Source organism: Vitis riparia, chromosome 8 (assembly GCF_004353265.1).
Source record: "Vitis riparia cultivar Riparia Gloire de Montpellier isolate 1030 chromosome 8, EGFV_Vit.rip_1.0, whole genome shotgun sequence".
NCBI lineage: Eukaryota > Viridiplantae > Streptophyta > Magnoliopsida > Vitales > Vitaceae > Vitis > Vitis riparia.
The window spans coordinates 21,235,503-21,250,013 of NC_048438.1; the positions used below are offsets into that span (position 1 = coordinate 21,235,503).

General features: G+C 37.1%; 2 protein-coding genes across 3 annotated transcripts; one reads left to right on the forward strand and one right to left on the reverse strand.

Moving 5' to 3' along the window:
* The first annotated feature begins 1,579 nt into the window (after positions 1-1,579).
* On the forward strand, positions 1,580-3,304 carry LOC117919884 (GATA transcription factor 7-like). The gene is made up of 2 exons (XM_034837168.1): positions 1,580-1,922; positions 2,346-3,304. Exons 1-2 carry the CDS (start codon positions 1,794-1,796, stop codon positions 3,111-3,113), a joined length of 897 nt encoding a protein of 298 aa, XP_034693059.1. The 5' UTR covers positions 1,580-1,793; the 3' UTR covers positions 3,114-3,304.
* Positions 3,305-9,364: 6,060 nt separating this feature from the next.
* LOC117920810 (glucan endo-1,3-beta-glucosidase 8-like) lies at positions 9,365-13,130 on the reverse strand. Of its 2 annotated transcripts, none has more exons than XM_034838452.1 (3): positions 12,552-13,130; positions 11,972-12,466; positions 9,365-10,542 (listed from the first exon to the last, which is right to left on the reverse strand). In XM_034838452.1, exons 2-3 carry the CDS (start codon positions 12,304-12,306, stop codon positions 9,435-9,437), a joined length of 1,443 nt encoding a protein of 480 aa, XP_034694343.1. In that variant the 5' UTR covers positions 12,307-12,466; positions 12,552-13,130; the 3' UTR covers positions 9,365-9,434. The 2 variants fall into 2 exon arrangements, with proteins under 2 accessions (XP_034694343.1, XP_034694344.1); XM_034838453.1 differs by having other exon boundaries at positions 12,548-13,130.
* Between the last annotated feature and the right edge of the window lie 1,381 nt (positions 13,131-14,511).

A 14,511-nucleotide genomic window follows, 5' to 3' on the forward strand; every position in this document is an offset into this window, starting at 1 on the left:
CGTAATGTGTCACCAAGCTCTTAGTGCTGGTACAAGCGTGCATGCTCATGTCTCCATGTGAACCATAAAAATGTCTAGTAAAAACAGAAGGGAACGGAAGAAAAAACAAGGGAAAATGTAATCTTTTGTTGTATTCTAAAACCATAATTGTTGAGGTTGACATTGATTTTTTCGGACTTTTGGGTTTTTTTGGAATTTAGGGAGTAAGATTGGCTGATGTTGAATGCATCCGTTTCCAAGTAAACTAAAATACTAATCCAAGGATTCCTTCCAATGCTATGTGGGGTTTCATTTTTCTTTTTAAACATGCAATCGATGTGGGATTGTGTTTCAAAAGTGAAAGTGAAAGGAAAAACAATGTCCTATTCAGGAGTTCAGTCAAATAGCACAGCAATAACATTATTTTTAAAAGCTCCAATTTAGCGATTCTTTCCCGCTTCCCCTGTCACGACTGAAGGACTTTTCTCTCTTTTCTGAAAAAAGTCCGTAACTCTCATTTCTAGGAAAAGCCATATCTTGCATTTGCAGCAGAAGGGGCATCTCTTGTAGGCTCTGAATTGACGTCCCATGATCTTGTGTGCAGACGTTTAGGACCCTTTGTGTTTATACCCGATAAACAACACCTTTCACTTAACAAAGAAAAAAGGATTAACACATAAAAAGGAACATGCTCCTGGAAATGCTGAAGGGTCCCCCTGGTAAAGGCTAGAAAAAAACTTCCCAATTTGAAGTTTTTTTATAATGAAAAAGCTAAAGGCTGTAAAACCCACTTATATGAGTTGATTTTCCATATAATTCACCTCTGACTCTACATATGGAGCAAAATAAAAAGTGGGTTTTGGTCCTTTTAGGTATTGGGCAACGAGAGGAACCCAACTCAGTTCATGGGTTAACTGTATTAGAGCCAGATTCTCAAAGAACCCCTTCTTTGTTGGTACTTGAAGTTCCCTTACTAAAACAAAAGAAACGTTTGGAAATGATGTTTGAAAATTTCAGATCTTCCTAGTCTAAAGCCATTCATCAGAAGGGACCATTATCTGTCTGACACTCCTAATTTATCCTATATATTTAAGACCACCTGGTGATCCTGGTTTAAGAAATTTAAGAATCTGGCTCCTTACCGTAGACTGGTCCTCTGATAGTTAGAATCTGGAGGCTGTTGATTCATTAAATATCCAGCACCTTAATGCACAAACAGTAGTACTTGGATTAACTTGGTAGTTTTTCAAATCTCAATAAAGAGATAAAAGGCCTAGACTTGTGGCCACAGTAATTACTCCTTCTGTACACTGTACAGCTGCATCCAAACCAAAAGCTTTTGGGTAAAATGGGAAGAAATAACCTCTCACTCTCTCTGCTTCCCTCGCACAAACAGTAACCTTTTTCCTTTTTGGGTTTCTCACCAGCTGAATAAACAACTGGGTTTAGGGGGTGGTAAACATGGTTTACTTAAGTGAAACCAAGAGAGGAAAGTAGGAAATAGACAATATAAAGATACAAAATGAGGAAATGTGGTAAGCAGTAACGGGCAGTTAGGTGTACATAGAAATTGATTGATAGGATGAGAGAGAGAGTGAGGAAGTGAGAGTGAGGGAGGGAGAGCTTTGGTTGATTGATTGAATTTAGATTTGTTATTTTAGCTTTATCTGCCGACACACAAGAGGCCATAAAGGACCACTGGGGGACAGCTGCTCAAGACTACGTTTTCTCCTGTGTTCTCTCCTCTCTCTCTTTCTTTTTATCTCCCTATTTGTATTTCTGGGTGGGTTTCAAAAATATAGCAGAGGGTGGTTATGGATTTCTACCGGGAAGTATCAGTTTCCGGTGAATACCCTCAGGAGCAGGTCCCTTCCACAGTCTGCTCCAAGCTTGGGGGCTTATCAGCTGGTTCTCTTGATGATCTTTTCTCCACCCAGAATACGGTCAGGGCTCTCTTTCTTTAACGTTTTTTGGGTACTATTTTAAGTTGTGGTCTTGTTTTACTTTCCAAGTTCTCCTTTCCTTAATATGGGTACTTTGTCTGATGAGGGTTTGAGTTTGAGGATTGAGTAGAGTTGATGAAGTGCTCTTGTTTTCTGCCTATACTTTTAATACATGTTCTACATGCCATTGGGGGCTTTTTCCTGCCACTTTAACTTCTTCTGGGGTTTCCTCTTTTACATGTTCTTTCTTGTGCAAGTCTCTGATAGAGCTACACAATCTTTTTTAACTGGGTTTTTGTTCTCTTACATGTATACATGCTGTGTCTGCTCTTTTTGGTTTGTTCACCTGTACAGTATTGGGCCAAATATCTATCTTAGATTTCTGATACTGATTTTTTTCGTTTTGGGCATAAATAAATGCAGGAAGTGGATGTTAGCTTAGAGTGGCTGTCAATTTTCGTAGAGGACTGCTTATCCAGCACCGGAAACTGCCTCCCGGCGCCCAAAAATGTTGCAAGTGATAGTGCAACCCCGAAACCCTCAAAACCCTTGCAGTCAATGCAGAAACCCCAACAAAAACCTTCGTCCCCACTGCAAAATTTGGTAATCCCAGGCAAGGCCAGAAGCAAAAGAAAAAGGGCCACAACCATAACCACCTCGTTCAGCAACTGGGTTCACCATCTAAACCCGGAAAACCAAAACCTCCATATTACCAGCTCTGACCCTCCTTTGCTTCAACAAGCTTATTGGTTGGCTGACAGTGAGCTCATTGTGCCCAAAAAGGAGGAGAGCAGCAGCAATAATAACAACAACAATAACAACAGCATGGTGAAAGAAGAAGAGGAAGTAGAAGAAGAAGAGGAGGAGGAAGAAGAAGAGGAAGAAGCAAGGGAGGAGGTGGAGGTGGAGAAGGGGAACAAGGAGAGCTGGGGCAATTTGGAGGGGAGTAATGGGCAGCCAAGGAGGTGCACCCATTGTCTAGCACAGAGGACCCCACAGTGGAGGGCAGGACCATTAGGCCCTAAAACACTCTGCAATGCATGTGGGGTGAGGTACAAGTCGGGCAGGTTGCTGCCCGAATACAGGCCGGCCAAAAGCCCTACTTTTGTGAGCTATAAGCACTCCAATTCTCATAAGAAAGTCATGGAGATGAGAATGGCTGTTCTCTCTTCCATTCCCAGTGACCAGTGAGCAGTCAGCAATCAGCAATCAGCAGTCAGCAGTGAGCATTAATTATCCCTTAAATTTGTTAGTTTTCAAAAGTTTCAACCCTCCATTTCCACCACCCTCCAATGTCCACCCAGTGTAAATCATAGTTGAAACACTAAAATCTATTCAGAAATTCTTATATATATAATGCTATTTTATATGTTTACCTCTTACTTGTTACCTTACTTCCTACTTTTATCGTTATCATTTTTCTCAAAGCCCTTTCTTTTCTGGGTAGCTGTTTAGCTCTGGCCTCTATTTGTCAGACTAGAATCCCAATGCAGAAACCCAAAACAAAAACAAAAACGAAAACGAAAAAGGACAACATTGAAGTTTTGCAAACCATATCTCTATACGAATGACAATTTTATAATGAATGAGATGCTGATCACTGAGGATAAAATATGGGTTCACAATGCTGGGCCGGTTACAGTTTCCGAGGCAAGTCGACGGTCAAAGTGATGCCAATTTTATTTATCTTCAAGATCATTTCTTTCTACTGTGTAGAGGGGATAGGAGGAGATAAGAGGACAGATGGATTCCAGGATCCACGTGAATTTTCATTATCCATGGTTGCCAGATGACTCTCATGAAAATGGGAAACAGGGGTTTTGGAGATTCTTGTCCTTTCATCATCAGCAGCGACTGCTAGTCTCTTGTCCCCCACCTTCCCCTTTTTCTCCACCTCCATACATTTATCAGTACATCTGTACATGCTCCCAAAACCAATTTCACTCTTCTTTTTTTCTCTGCTTTTTTCAGAAAATTATGCCAAATTCAGACACCCCATATGAAATGTAGAATGAGGTTTTTCCAAATCTCCCTAAAGAACTTAAATTTTTGAAATTTGAATTACCCATACAGAGGAAGAGGAGGGACGAGTCTTTTTTGAATTAGTTGGTGGTTGTTATGAGTTATGCCACTGGGCACACTCTGTAATGGGTCCCCTTGTACAATCCACTATTTGAAAACTACACCTCATGTTGACCACCCACTCCTAGATCTAATATAATCCATCCCCATTATGGGTGGAATTCCCATAGATTTCCCTCCTAAAAAACATCCTTTGATTGCTCTAAAACCATGGCTGCCGACACCCAACAACAACCTAACAACCTAAGTAAAACACCAATTTCAACTTGGGTGTAATATTATTTTTGTTGACGAATTAGAAGAATGAAATTAACAAGTGGGTCCAAACATATATCTCATCTCATGATGATCCAACCTAACAAGCATAAGCCATGTTTGGAATATTGAATAGAAGTAATTATTGCATTGTAATTCAATTTTATATCTGAATATTATTATTATTTTTAAATATTTTTATTAAAGATAAAAATTATTATGATATTTCAAACCGTCTCATAGTTTTCTAAAACACAGATAAATAATTAGGTGTGAGGTTCACAATTAAAAGTCATAGATGTATTCGTTCTGAAGTAATTCAACATTCCTTGCATCTTGTTACACAAGCCAACTAGACCTTCATTATCAAGGAGCATGAGGATAAAAAAGTTGTGACATGGTGCCCCATAAGTCTATTTCATATGGCTTCAATAATTATACTTGTCTTTAAATAATTCTATACTTCCTGCATGAGGATAAAGAGAAGTTAAAAACACAGGCTCATTATGATAAAGAAGTTGTGATGTGATACACCAGAGATCTTATTTTATGGGGCCTCAATAATTACTTTGTCAATTTTTAAGCTCATATTTTATGTGTTAATGTATGGTTAAGTTGCTTGACCCGTACATTTAGAAGTATAAGTAGAAGAGTCTAGAGTTGGAGGCTTAGGTAAAGTATATTTGATGTTTGAATTTTAGGACAAAGTAGAGATAAATTTGCAACTTGAGTTATAGAAAAACCTAAGAGAAGAGCAAAGAATACTTAAAAGCAATTGAAAGTGATATGCGAGCTTTGAGTATAAAGTATAGGAAACTAGATAGGATGCTCGAACATTCAATGTGGGCGCTCAAACACTAACATGAAAGATGTTCAAGAATGTTCTATTTTGGAAAAATTTTGAAAACTATAAATAAAAAATAAATCATAAGGCTATATGAATAAGATATTAGGGTTTAGATATAAAAACAAAGAGAGAACACTTTTTGAGTAAGTCTCGTGAAAAGAAAATGATCTATCATTAGGTACTATAGATCCAAAAAATCTTGAAAGTAGACAAGAGATGGAACTTTAATCCTCTAAGGTGTAATGTGGTTTTGAAAATTCAATCCATTAATCTTTTTTTTAAAAGAAATCAAAAAAGAAAAAAGGTACAAAAACCACTTTTTCAAGCCCGTCATAAAAGAAGAACTATTTGTCATTATTCTACTCTAAATTTGGAAATTCTTAAAAAACTTTTAAGGATAAATGATTCACTAAGAAGCACAAAAAACTAGTACATTATATACATGAAGTGTAGGTCCTAACTAAATATAAATGTATAGCGAGTTGGTATTCTTGGGACTAAATAAACTTGCACTTTGTTTCATAATTATTAGATAATTTTCACAATAAAAAGCTCTATTTACTAATATTTTTTTAAGTATATCTCATGTTTCATGCAAAAGTATGCTAGAGATATTTCTAGATTCCGTTTGACTCGTATGAGTTTCAAGAATAGAGAACTCATGCTTCACCCATCATTTTCTTTATTGTCATGCATCGACTGGTTACTTGGGCGTGCTACTTAATCATAAGTAGCATAGCTTCTTCTTATTAGTCTATCAACCTCTGGCACCTTTGCATAACTACACTAGACTAGACAAGATGACTATTAATCATGAATTAGAGAGAAAAGAATATAAAAGGGACATACTTGATAAGGTATGATATTGTTGGCACTCCTAGACTCTATTACTTCACGTGGATAATCCGAAAGAAGAAAGATAAGATCATGTTTGATAACTATTTTAATTGTTTTCACTTCTTTTATTATTTTAAAAAATAATTATATAAATATAAAAATAAAGTATTGTATATATAAATTATTTTTAAAATATTTCTAAATTTTAAGTTAACTTTTGTTTTATAAAACATGAGAGAATGGTTTCCAAAAATTGTTTTTTAAAACACTTCCCAAATAGAGTATAATAGTTTTACTTCCACTCACATATTAGCGGGTAGACTCCACGCTACAACATATTATCTGATGGGAAGGGCTTGTTCCAAAAAGTATGCCTCGGGTCATGGAATAGCTTGTGGCTAGGACTAAAAGGAAAGCCCATGACAATGCCTCCTTTCTATAACTTCTTTTCCTTTATATTATTGTTTAAAGAATCTTTGCAGGTGATTGTTTGACAACCCTTTTGTAATGGAACATATGAAGGAACCTTATAATGAAGATCCTCATATTTTTGAACCAACTATATATACATGCAGCAATGGAGAAGCTCAGTGAGTTTATTGAGATAGACAAGATACCTAACAAAACAAGCGATGAGGAAAATCAGCATGCCATACTCAAGACTCTGATAGAGATGGAGATGGACCCACACAGAGAGAAAAGCTTTTAGAAAGATCATCAGCAAAATAGAGAACAACATGGCTTGCTAAGAACAATCAAAGTGGAAGATTAAAATTATAACCACTGGAGTGTCATTAGCATTTTAAATGATATCTCCATTGAAATGATTGTTGGTTCCCACTAATTGAGATCCAAATTTTGAGTTAAGAGATGAGTCAAAGATCGTATCTTATTAGACATATAATCTGTCAATTTGAAGTGGAGGAACTTTAAAATAATCCAAGCAAAAGTTGAAAGTTGCAATAAGAGGAGTATGATCATGGGATGGGATGACAGGATGAGATATCACATCCATGGTCCATGAGCATGAGAGAGGTGGATGCTAGGCTAGAAACACAAATGAGTGTTGTTGTGTTGGTAGGTGTTTCGGGTGAATAATTGAGGCTCCTTTTAGATACTAGTTATTGTTTTTGTCTGCCCAGTGAGGAATGAGGTGGGGTCCTACCAAAGTGCCTTCATCAAGCTTTTGAAATGCAGGTGCAATTCCAAAACACATTAAAGAAAATGAAAGGGAGAATTGCATGTTGTTGGAGACAATCAAAAGCACAATATGACTGGGAGTTCTTTCATATGGCCTAATGTACATGTTGAACCCACAACATGTAACAGCTAACCAGGATACTTGTGTGTTGTCCAAATGCAACTCCAAAAACGTATTCGTTACTCCTCTGCCACGAGTTAGGCAGTGTGTGACATTTGTATAGTGGAAGAGGATGTATAGGAATCTTACAGTAAGTTCATATATGGATTATACATACTGTAGTGGTCCATAGTGGTCCTTCGCCAGCAGAATCACCACTAAAACAACTTCTGAAAGGCCATGTTATCATAGAAATGTCTGAATCAACGCTGCAAAGTTCCTTTGGTTGTGAGACTTCTGCACCAGTACTGTCATCAAATTGGGATTCAATGACCTATCTGTCTGATGTCCAATGGGTTTGCAAGTTCAAGAACACTATCACAATAAATTTAACCAAAGATAGTGATGCGCATTAGTCTGGTAGGCTCACTATACGAGTGTCATAGGCATTCACAATTGCAGTGTTTCAAGCACAGTAGGCAGTGCATGTTTCTTGGCTTGGTTCAAAATCTGGGTCAATTTAGCTGGTTTAACTAAGCCTCCCAGTGGCTTGGTTAACTTAGCAAAGAGGAAAGATAAAACCCAGATGGGAAAGCAACACCAGCGGCCAGCCCAGCTACTGTGGATTAGACCAAGTAAAAGTAAATGACAACCGATTAAACTACCTTACTATGGGGGTGAATCAAGTTCTGATACTGCCACAGGGTTAGCTTAGTTCATGCTTTCCTAAATCCTACCAGGCCCACTAAGCTTGACATCATACTATCAGAATAGAAGAATGGCAAAGTGGTTTCTATGGGGAGAGACAACATCTTCAAGCAGACTACCACAATAACAAGCCAGCATATCTTTTCCTCTGGCACAACAAAAACAAGTATCAAGAACCACCCCTCCCTTCCTTCGCACATCCAAACCCACACCTCCCATGCTGGCTGAATCCCATACCAAAGGCTTACAATGGCTCCATCTTCTTCTAGATATTAGACACTAGTCTTACAATGTTTCTTTGTGTGCTTTAAAGAGAAAAAAAGTCCCTAGGAGACAACTGATAAATGCAAAATTTACAATTCAATTAAAAAAGGAAAAAGAAGAGAGAGAGAAACCGGTGCAAGAAGTTAGCAGGGAAATGATGCTAGTTACCAAGTCAACTTTGAAAATTCGAGGGTCTAAACTTCAGATACCTCTTCTAGAAATGAGCAATAAACCAACATAAGAACTCCTGATGTCACTGAATTGAGTATTGTTCAGTTATCAAACATGGTAAACACTTATAAAGCATTCCTCTAAATGAGGCATCCTGTATAGACAATGGCAATAGTCCACAACAAGGAGCTGGACTAAGCAGACTATTTGGAATAAGGGACTGGTGATGATCCAATCCTGGGTTCCTAAAATATAACTTAGCAAAAACACCCAACATAATTCAAATACGGTTTAAAGTTCCAGTCCCTGTCTGCCAGTAAAATCATCAAAAATAACCAAGGCCACCCACTGACCAAAACCGTAGGAATAATCCTCAAGTGTGTATCACACCTATGATAACCATGATTTTTTTATTACTATTTTCATATTTTTTAAATATAAAGGAAAGGTAGAAACAATTAAAATGAAAATGAGAAAGGAAGTCTGAGGTTATTTTTATGTTTTTTAAGTATCAAAGAGAGGTGAAAACAATTGAAATGAAAATAAGAAAGAAAATCTAAGGTTGAATAGATGATTCATGGAAAACAAAGAGACCACTGAAACTAAATTTAGGTCTGAGTCGTGTGACTGACCAAAATCTTCTGGTATCATGAAGATGAAAGGAGATTTATTGAACGATGAATTGGTGTGTACAAGTAATCCTAAGAAGAGTTTACATAGATGTCTTGGAATGTAAACATAGTAACTAAAATATTTTCAAGTCTAATTAAATAATATGGGGATTATGGTAAGATAGGTAGGTGATAATTTGGCATAGCATACACATTAAAACCAAGTGCCAAATAATAATCTCCTATGAACATCATAGGGCTAACACATAAACAAAGTATATGCTAATAAGCTAAGAGATTAGTAAATTCAATGTTGTTTTATTAAAGAATCTTAAAAAAAAAAAAAAAAAACAGAAACAAAATTTAATGGGTCCTTAAGCTAACAAGAACAAATATATTAAAAAAAATGGTACATCAAGTTAACTATAGAAACAAATCTATAGGACCAGAAATGCAAGTACCATTACAAATGCTGAAGCCACCAGTGAGGGCTGCCAAAGAGAAGAAGAAGAAGAAGATTCTATCTGAACGATGAAATTGCAGCTCCCTTGGGAGATATTTTGTGTGGTCACCTTAGCCAGACCTTGAAAGTAACAGCTCAAGTCGTCCTGGTTTTTCACCTGGAAGTACATATTAAATGCATATGAAGCATTTCCTTGAGCATCCAAGCCGTTACAAGAAGACCCATATCCAAGTGCTGTGCAATCTGAGAATGTGCAAGCATAATTAATGTTATCTCCAAGTTTGCTTAGATCACCAGCATTTGGATTGAACATACACCATTTCTGAGGAAGATATGTAACATCCTTTGCAGCCACAAGAAGCTTATTTTGACCCTGACCTGAAATATCTAATGCATATTTGGGCTGCCCATCATACTTAAAGATACCCCAATGGCGCTCAAAATTCCCAGGAGCAATGCTCTTGGCATCCTCATCAATAAGTCCAAACAAGTAAACTTCAATATAACCTGGCCGAAGTGGGGTACCTATATTCCCTGCAAGTCTTGGTAACAGCCCATTATAAAATCTATAAGCATTATTTGAATTGGCATTCTTATCCCCATCTGTGGGCCAGCCCACCTCCCCTACCAAAATGGTCATGTCCCCTAAACCCACCGCTTTCAGAGCTGAAACCAAGGTATCAAAGTTGGCATCAAAAACATTGGTATATGAAATGCCATTATCGACAATGGGATTGCTTACTCCATCAAAGAATGCATAGTCAAAAGGGAAGTTGTCGTTCCCATATAGACTAAGGAAAGGGTAAATATTTACAGTGAAAGGTGCATTGTTCTTGTTCAAGAACTGAACAATCTGGGTCATGAGTTCACTGATATCAGTTCTGAACCTTCCAGCAGACGGTACGGGATTACTTTCTGGAGAGTTATAAACATCTGCATTTAAGGGCACAGTGGCTTTTATGGAGTCTCCAACCCCAGCTTCATTGAGGGCATTTTGGATGTTCTGCAGTGCAGGGAGAGTGATATTCAAGAATGACCCATTGTAGGATGAGAGGAAAGGCTCATTCCCAACTCCAACATATCTGTGCAAAGACAAAAATTATATCAAGGACGCTAATAAGGACAGCTTAATTAAGAGTTACCATTCCCACTAAATTTAAATTTTCAAAATAAAAAAACTCAGTTACAGAAAAAAGAAAAACGAAAAGAAAAGAATCTATGGACATAGAATGCTCAACATATCTTTTTCAACTAATTTGCTAGAAAATAAGCCAAAAAGGGTACATATTCGTAGTGGGTGTGTTTATCAGCAATTGAGACAGATATGTTAGAAATCTTCTTCCATTTCAATAGTCTCAAGTTACATCATTACCAAGAAAGGTTTATCTTAATTGTCAAGGATGCCCAAATTAAATTCTTAGACCAAGTTTTCTGTAATTGCACTAAGAAGAAGAATCAGATTCTTCAACTAAAGTAGAATTAGAAAAGAAATTTAACAAATAAAATATTTCCCTTTAATAAATCTGTCACTTCAACAAAGTAAATAGATTTTACGCCATCTTCCGACAAAATCTGTGATATAAAAAAGTTAAAAAAACATATTGGAGGTTTTTATAAACAGTCACGTGAAAGAAAGAAACACTCATCGTTCAAACTTCATAAAAAGAAATGTATAGACGTTCTATTTATGCTTTTCCTTCTAACCATTATACTTGGCATGGATTAGGCGTGTTAAAGAGAGGGAAAACTGCTATTTGTGATATTTTGAACAACTTTTAGATTTAATTCAGATCAAACTTGGTGTTCACAATAATGTCTTGTCCCATTTGATGTTACATAACAACCAAGTGTCACAGCCAAAACTACCTCATAACATCACTTTATCCTCTTGTCAACACCAGCAACCCCACCCTAAAGAATCTATTGCTCTGCTGTATATATAAGAAAAGAAATGAAAACTGGAATCCAATAATGAAATTGAAGTTTGGAGTTGCAACGGTTGTTGTTAGATTCAAAACTTTCTTTCATCCTCCAACAACTTCTCAGCAATCAATGAGAGCATAAGCACCAAAAACAGATCAAAAGGAAAAGCATGTGATGTATTCTGCTGACCAAATAAAAAATGAAAACTTGGACCTAAAAAAGTGGGGGAATATAAAATTAGGTACCCAATAAATTTCTTTAAATACTTTACAACGAAAAATTTCAAAGACGAGGCCATAAATGAACATCTAATGAAATCGGCAGGGAAGTAGTCAACCAATAAATTAATCCCAACTGCTTCCTCCCAAAGAATACAAAATGTAAGATTTAAATTAACAAGGCTGAAAATAAGCGAGTGGCATCTATATGGGTATTGAGGATGAGAGTAGGAGGAGTGATAATTAATCAATTCATAACATCAATGAAACAAAGAAACAGGGAAGATAACAACAGTTTCAAAGGCAAAGGCAATCGAATTGGGAATGCATATAACAGAGATAATAAAAAGGAGAGAAGAGAAAAAGATACTTGATTGTAACTCCTCCATTGAAATTGTAACGAGTGACGTTTCTGCGAACCCACGCCTTGGCTCGATCATAATCGTTCATGACAGCAAGCTGATCATTTGGAATTGCAACCATGACTTCAATGCCAGAGCCAGCGAGGGCACTCATAGTGACTGAATCCGCATCAAACAGCTTCACCTTCTGAATTCCATTGTCTTTCAACATCTGAACCACAACTTTAGGGGGCAACTTATGACTGGCCATGGTACCCCAGTTGACCCCAAGGCCTTCAACGCTAGCACAACAGAACAGCCCCACAAGCAAAACCCATGAGAAAAACCACAGCCTCCTTACCATTTTATCAGTTTTCCAGCAAAACAGAAACGGGAAGGAGGGGAGATCTCTGTAAGGCAACGGGTTTTCTGCAGGTGGGTCGGCTGGAGAACCGAAAACCCAGTGATTTTATCCCGTGAAAACTGAGATCGTCACGGGCAGCTTAGCAGCAGAGTGGTGGAAACTGGCGAACCAAAAGAAAATACCAATAAATCTCAAACCCAAAACATCCAAATATATAAACTATAACGCCAAAAGATCGTACCCACCAGTCGAAACCGATCAAACGTTATTCAGAGAGGGAGAGACCGGAAAATACGTGGGAAAAGCCAGCTCTTCCCACGAACCCAATGTAAGAGAGGAAGAGAAAATCAATCTATGAAAAAGAAGTAGAAATAGGGTAGGGATGATGAGTGATTTCAAAAAAATTTGAACAAAAAAAGCGATGAACACGAAGAAAATAGAGGGTGAGAGGAATCAAATCAACAAATGGAACAAGCAGCAATGATTAAGACAGAGCAGCAAAGGTTTCAGACTTCAGCGGGGAGAGGGGTTTTTTCTCGTGCTAAACCTCAATTGGGAATTGGGAACCCAATCCCAACGGCTATAATTCGATTCAGGAAACCAAAACACGTATCTATGCGTGGGCAGATCAGGACTCCCTTCCTTTTTTCTCCTCAACCTTTTTTTTTGGCCTTTTTGCCAAAAGCTCACCTACATATACAATAATACAAATGAAAAGAAATTCGAAATCCCCAGAAGAGAGAAGGAGAGAGAGCGCTTTGAAAAGTTGCCTTTCTCTTCTTCTGTTCTCTTCCCTTGAGTAGAAGAAAATGACAACTCAATTCCCCATTATCATTATTATCATTATCATCACCCTCCCTCCCTCCCTCTCTCTCTCTCTCTCTCCCTCTCTCCCTCAACCTTTATTTTTTTCCCTTAATTTTCTGATTTATTGTATTTAAATCAAGAAATGGGAGCTGAGGTGGGCCACTCCGCCCACTTCACCCACATTCTGACAAAGCCTCCCACGTTGCAAACCCAAATGTAGCCAACGTTAACCGATAAGGTGCGTATTGTGATTTTTTGAACTTGGATTTTTTAAATTAATAATTTCAGCCTAAGATTAATCCTGTTTCTCACATGACTCCACCCGGGAGTGTCTCACTTTTGAGGAGGTCGGTCGCCGACAGCATGACATGACGTCCTGGATGGGCCTCTTTTCAGATTCCGGGATTTGGGAAATAAATGGAAATCATCTCCCTTTTCCCATTCCCAAGTTAATACCAGCTTAGTTACATTTTTTTTTTCCAATGAGAAATCTGGCAAGAAAGACAAGTATAAAGATGGCATCTGATCCCATCCACTGATTTTTCGACCAAACGCGGGATTCCAAGGGGCCTTGTGTAAAAAGCGAACAGCCTTTGTCAAAGCATAAGAATAAATGGTAGTACCATCTAATAAAGAGATGAAATTAATGAGAACAGAGAGGCGTTCATTATTTGAATTTTATAGAAAATAACTTTTAAAGAAATTAAAAATATTATAAAATAAAAATAATTGAATTTAAAGGTAATCTATCTTTATCATAAATGTCTTTTAATATATTGATTATTTACATTAATGTTTTAAATGAAAATATTATTTTTATGAGAAAAAAAGGAAAATATTTCCGTCTAAAATAAATATTTTTTAAAATAAAAAATGGAAGGTTTAGATTTATAAAATGGGTTTCTATTCTTAAAAGAGCAATTTGAAGAAGCGTTTTCTAGTTTGAATTAAAATCATAATTTTTAAATATATCATAATTTTGTTTAAAAAAAATAAAAAATAAAGTACAATATGGGAAAAATAATAATAATAATAATAACAATTTTAAAAATATGTTCGGGATGTATGGTTTAATTGCCCAACGGGCCCTTTTGGCCCCACAGAACTCAAATTCCTGTTCCTCTGACTGCTAGCACTGCCGCCAATACGGAAAACGCATCCTATCCGCTATCCCTTCCACACTCCCATGTCTTTTTATTTGGAGTTTAGGTATTAGATGCTCCCCGCACACCATTCAATTCCCATTACGAGATAATCTATTAAGTTGATGACCTATGTGTTAAAGAAATTTTGAGAAAGGTTAATGAACAAGGCGATGACTTGGTTGAACCTTACCGGACACCCATATCATATTCAATTTCAGTCTATCAGTTGTGCACGCATGCATTTTCACTTCAA

Bases quoted from the DNA above. Each gene is read 5' to 3' on its own strand.
- LOC117919884 (XM_034837168.1), top strand. From the start codon at position 1,794: ATGGATTTCTACCGGGAAGTATCAGTTTCCGGTGAATACCCTCAGGAG. The intron at 1,923-2,345 runs GTCAGGGCTCTC...AAATAAATGCAG, and splicing joins TTTTCTCCACCCAGAATACG to GAAGTGGATGTTAGCTTAGA.
- LOC117920810 (XM_034838452.1), bottom strand. From the start codon at position 12,306: ATGGTAAGGAGGCTGTGGTTTTTCTCATGGGTTTTGCTTGTGGGGCTG. The intron at 10,543-11,971 runs GTATCTTTTTCT...GTCTTTGCACAG, and splicing joins AATGGAGGAGTTACAATCAA to ATATGTTGGAGTTGGGAATG.